At 36.3% G+C, this 5,981-nt stretch overlaps 1 protein-coding gene across 1 annotated transcript in view; it reads left to right on the top strand.

The window, feature by feature from the left end:
* The window catches only part of LOC111089312, a gene marked incomplete at its 3' end in the record, with an annotated part of 6,076 nt that extends 1,394 nt beyond the window's left edge, over nucleotides 1-4,682 (top strand). The window contains exons 2-4 of the mRNA XM_022401579.1: nucleotides 933-1,031; nucleotides 3,203-3,857; nucleotides 4,493-4,682. Of these exons, the coding sequence (XP_022257287.1) occupies nucleotides 937-1,031; nucleotides 3,203-3,857; nucleotides 4,493-4,682 (940 nt within the window). The remainder of the gene's footprint in view (nucleotides 1-932; nucleotides 1,032-3,202; nucleotides 3,858-4,492) is intronic.
* Between the last annotated feature and the right edge of the window lie 1,299 nt (nucleotides 4,683-5,981).

Genomic DNA, 5,981 nt, shown 5'->3' with positions numbered 1-5,981 from the left:
AGTTGTATGATGTACAAAGTAAACAGTTGTATGATGTATATAGTAAACAGTTGTATGATGTATATAGTGAACAGTTGTATGATGTATATATAGTAAACACTTGTATGATGTATATAGTAAACAGTTGTATGATGTATATAGTAAACAGTTGTATGGTGTATATATAGTAATCACTTGTATGATGTATATAGTAAACAGTTGTATGGTGTATATATAGTAATCACTTGTATGATGTATATAGTAAACAGTTGTATGATGTACAAAGTAAACAGTTGTATGATGTATATAGTAAACAGTTGTATGATGTATATAGTAAACAGTTGTTTGGTGTATACAATAAACAGTTGTATGATGTATATAGTAAACAGTTGTATGATGTATATAGTAAACAGTTGTTTGGTGTATACAATAAACAGTTGTATGATGTACAAAGTAAACAGTTGTATGATGTACAAAGTAAACAGTTGTTTGGTGTATATAGTAAACACTGGTATGATGTAAATAGTAAACAGTTGTATGATGTATATAGTAAACACTGGTATGATGTAAATAGTAATCAGTTGCTTGGTGTATACAATAAACAGTTGTATGGTGTACACAGTAAACAGTTGTTTGGTGTATACAATAAACAGTTGTATGATGTACACAGTAAACAGTTGTATGGTCGGCTAAAGACGCTGTCATGTGTAACTTTTGTATGGCGTCTAAATCACTAGTATGTCTGTCGTGTAACCCAACCAGCCTGATGAGTCCTGGTATTGGAAGAAAGGCCTCGTCGGCACTTGATATGGTAGATGTAGCATGGTTGTTCATTAATGGGTTTTTATTAGTACAAACGTCTACGTGATGTATACAATAAACGAGGGAAGAAAACATGAATATGGGAAGCTTAAATTCACCTACTAAATTTTCTTTTAAATTTTTCTTGTCAGGATAATGCTACAGATCAACACGGAAGATTCACAAACGGAAGGTAATGTGCCCTCTACCGGCAAGAGAAATCCTTTTGATTTTTTCTCTAATATTTTCAGGTAAGATTATTTATCAAACTTTAACCGAAACCCAAAGCTCAGTTAATGTAAGAGATGGGGAGGGTGGGCGAAAAAGAAGGCAGCTAGTCAACAGCACCTATCGCCAACTCTTGAGCTACTGTAATCGAATAGTGAAATGTTATAAAGATCGGAGCGAGACATGAACCATGGATCTCAAGATGTACACTAACAATTGTTTGAGAAAGAAGGATCTACTAATATTCGGTGCGTTAAGTTTCGTTTGTTTAGAGATATTAGCGGTCAGATGAAATAAAATACACCTAACTACTTCATTTTAGAAGGATGAAAGTCTATCTTGTAATTAAAAATGAATGAAAATAAAGCTGCAATTATGATAATTATCCGATTTTAAGTGTGCGTCTGTGTTGTTTTATCGCAAAGTCAAACAATAAGCTGTCTGAGATATGTCCACCACGGCAAATGAACCCCGGGTTTTTAGCGTTGGGTGCCCGTAAACTTACCACTGGTCAGCCGGGGTACTCCACTTTAGAAACATCATTTTTTTGTATTTGAAAGTCAGATTTTTTGTCTAGGTTCATGAACTGGCCAGATGGAATTGTGTTTGAACTATTTTAAAACTCAGAAAATACAAATGCCTAGCTAGTTTTTTTTTTACAATTTATAAGCTGAAGGTAAGACACAATTGTAGTGACAGAAGTGAATTAACTGTTAGATAGACAGAAAGAAAAGGGTACTGACCTCCAACGTTCGATCCCAGGTATTTTCAGAATAAAAGACGTCAGAACAACACTTCAGCTGTAGGGGAATAGATAGACGTCCACGTGTTAACGAGTACTTTCCCCCTCCCTCAACACCGAGAACGAAGACTGTTATTAGTCAATGTGTCGACTGTTAGAAAAAGCTGCCATTATTGAACCTGCGCGTGTCAGGGGGTTATTGAACCTTCTGAAATATCTGTTTTTTGTTTAAAGAAGTTCACTAGGTTCAACTACTTACACACCGCTGTTTCTTGTTGATTCTGTGGTCTTTTTACTAGAGAGGAAAGTGGGAAAGTAATGAATTTAATTACAGAATCTATCTATCTATCTACCCATCCAGATAAAGAATCTATTTATCTATCTATCTATCTATCTATTTATCTATCTATCTATCTATTTATCTATCTATCCATCCAGATACAGAATCTATCTATCTATCTACCCATCCAGATAAAGAATCTATTTATTTATCTATCTATCTATCTATTTATCTATTTAACTATCTATCTATCTATCTAAATACAGCATCTATCTATCTATCCAGATAAAGAATCTATTCATCAATCTATCTATCTAGCCATCCAGACACAGAATATATCTATCTATCTATGTTTACTAGGTTTCCAAAGTGTTGGGCAGTTCACTAGGTTTCCAAAGTGTTTGGCAGTTCACTAGTAGGTTTCCAAAGTGTTTGGCAGTTCACTAGGTTTCCAAAGTGTTGGGCAGTTCACTAGGTTTCCAAAGCGCTGGGCAATTCACTAGGTTTCCAAAGTGCTGGGCAGTTCACTAGGTTTCCAAAGTGTTGGGCAGTTTACTAGGTTTCCAAAATGTTGGACAGTTTACTAGGTTTCCAAAGTGTTGGGCAGTTTACTAGGTTTCAAAAGTGCTGGGCAGTTCACTAAGTTTCCAAAGTGTTAGGCAGTTCACTAGGTTTCCAAATTGTTAGGCAGTTCACTAGGTTTCCAAATTGTTAGGCAGTTCACTAGGTTTCCTAATTGTTAGGCAGTTCACTAGGTTTCCAAAGTATTGGGTATTTTGTTTTAAAGGTGTTTAATAGTTATGTAAGTTTTAAAGTAAGTGTTAAACAAATATTAATGTAACTTGTGCTGCATTACTTTTAAAATTGAACTTGAGATGGACAGAAGTGTTTTAAATTGAGGTTGAGATGGACAGAGTGAGTGTTTTAAATTGAACTTGATATCGACAGAATGAGTGTTTTAAATTGAACTTGATATCGACAGAGTGAGTGTTCTAAATTGAGGTTGGGTTGTTTAGACTAGGTGTTCTAAAAAGAGGTTGGGTTGTTTTGTTAAATTACGTGTGAGGGTTTAAGTTTACTTGTGTTAACGTAAAAATTCACGGATTAATTATAATTAACTCTAATGTTAAAATGTTATTCCAGCCTTTGCTCTTTTTGTTCTGGATTTTCAGAAGAAAAGGAAAAGACACAGAGATATATGTTAGAGACAGAAGCGAGGACCCCTTAGCAGAAACCGAAAGAGGCTCTAACCCTAAAAATGGGACTTTTCTTTCTGATAGTATCTATCAATCGACCAGTCAGCTTCTCTCATCATCCAGAAACAGGAAACATGCCAACGTTTACACCCATTGCCCTGTTCCTCACCCAGAAATGGAGACTCTTTGTCTTTCACGAGAAGATAACCCCTACATTCAAGAAAAGTTGAAGAAGGTGGGGAGCGATCATGATTTTCCCGACACGGCCTTTTCATCCCCTCCCACTCTGGATAAGGAGAAGCTAATTAACACTGATGGTACCTCAGAACAAGAGGAAACGGGTGGAAGTATGCACGTTCACTTAATAAGAAGTCCACCCCCTGGCTTTCCTCGGAATATTACAGAGTTCGTGTTTTCTGACAAGAAATATACTCCACGTCACAGTCCGAAGAAAATTCGTCAGCCCCACGACCTTCACTTCCCCACGGAGACGACTTCCACTGCCCCACGGAGACGACCTTCACTGCCTCACGGAGACGACCTTCACTGCCTCACGGAGACGTCCTTCACTGGAAACAGAAGCAAGAAACATTCCTCTCAGAAGTTAGGTCTGCGAGCGTCATCCTCGTCGGTAGGTGTCACTGCTTTTGTTCTTAGCTCGTTTGTTTTTGTCTTTAACTCAAAGCCAAACAATGGGCTACCTGATCTCTGTCCACCGCGGGAATCGAACCCTGAATTTAAGCATAAACTTACCGCTGACCCATTGAGGGGTCTTGTTTCTAAGTGAGAAATATTTTATGGCTGTGTTAGGTTTTACTGTGGATAATTCAGTAAAAGCTGTTACAACTATGTAATGTTCGTATTATTCTACATAAAAATCGCAGTGAAAGAACATTATTAGTCGATAAACGAAACTTAGTATGACGTAAAAACATATTCTCTGACGTCACTGAATTAATCCTCTATTGCACACGTTGGGCAAATACGATGGAAATAATGTTTTCTTTGAGTTTCTTACTGAATTAGGTTTATATTGAAGAGAAAAAAAATACGTTTTTGGTAAGTCATAAATAGAACATTACCAAGATAATCGCGGAACTAAAAATAATGATAATAACAATTCCATGGTTTATTTAGATTGTTATCGGGAAGTAAGAGAATGCAAATACAGAACGTGTTTGTGTATTAAGCAACACCCGTGAAATGTAGGGTTAAAATTATCCAACACTAATATTACTAAAACATCCACGATTCTTGTATTTACAGCTTCCTTCCTTAGAAGTTTTACAGAAGAGAGACACTAAAAGAAACTTAAACCCACTGTTCAGCAAGACTGGGCTGAATGTAATAGATCCAGGCATTAAGAAGATTCTTCTGTCACAGAAGCAGAAATTGTTTTCTGGAAACACACACGCGTGCGTGTCAAATGACAGGAACTGTGGGAAAGTAGTGTTAGGTCTGTAGACTCCCGCCATTATAAAGAAGCCATATTAATATATCCACTCCCGCCACTGTAAATAATCTATGTTAATATATCCCCTCCCGCCACTGTAAATAAGCTATGTTAATGTATCCCCTCCCACCACTGTAAATAAGCTATGTTAATGTATCCACTCCCGCCACTGTAAATAAACTATGTTAATATATCCACTCCCAACACTATAAAAAACAGATTGGCTTCACGTGGCTTTCGCACAACATTCAACAATTTTTACGTAAATAGTTCAAAAATTATGTACATTTTCGTGACCTATAGAAAAATAAGCTACCTTTGGAAGCAGTAACGTGAAATCTTGAAATATTCTATTAAAATATCAGAAACGTAATCAATTATGGGGATATATTAACATAGCTTATTTACAGTGGTGGGAGGGGATATATTAACATAGCTTATTTACAGTGGAGGGAGGGGATATATTAATATGGCTTTATTTACAGTGGAGGGAGTGGATATATTAATATGGCTTCTTTATAGTGGCGGGAGTGGATATATTAATATGGCTTATTTACAGTGGCCAACCCACTGAAGTAACTTAAAACAGTGATTGGCTAATCCACTGAAGTAACCTAAAGCAATGATTGGTCAATCAACAGTAGTAACCTGGAGTAGTGATTGGTCAATCAATAGTTGTAACCAAAGGCATTGATTCACTGATTGGCTATCCTACTATAGTAACTTGAGGCAGTGATTGGCTAATCCACTGAAGTAACCTAAAGCAATAATTGGTCAATCAACAGTAGTAACCTGGAGTAGTGATTGGTCAATCAATAGTTGTAACCAAAGGCATTGATTCACTGATTGGCTATCCTACTATAGTAACTTGAGACAGTGATTGGCTAATCTAAGAAAGTAACCTTAAATAGTTATTACCCAATGTACCGTAGAAGCTTATTTTTGGCTAACTGTAATAAGTTAAATCAGTGATTGGCTAATCTACAATAGTAGCGTTAATCAGTGATTAGTCAGTGTACCGTGGGAACCTATTATTGGCTAACTGTAATAAGCTAAGACAGTGATTGGCTAATCCTCGTACAATCAGCTTCACGTGAACACCTATAGAAACTATTATCACCACGTTTTACATTACAAGAGTGGATAACGTTCTTTTGTTATGTTTAACTCATTCAAACAAACATATCTAATTCACAACATTAACATATAAAACAAAAACTAGAAACACAACTGACTAAGTTCTAGCCGCACTAAAGTCAGGAACTTTATTCCTTTTACGTTTCACACGCACATGATATACAC

This window comes from Limulus polyphemus, unplaced genomic scaffold, assembly GCF_000517525.1.
Source record: "Limulus polyphemus unplaced genomic scaffold, Limulus_polyphemus-2.1.2 Scaffold5863, whole genome shotgun sequence".
Lineage (NCBI taxonomy): Eukaryota > Metazoa > Arthropoda > Merostomata > Xiphosura > Limulidae > Limulus > Limulus polyphemus.
The sequence above is the reverse complement of the archived record's forward strand: the minus strand, read 5'-3'. Positions and strand labels throughout refer to the sequence as shown.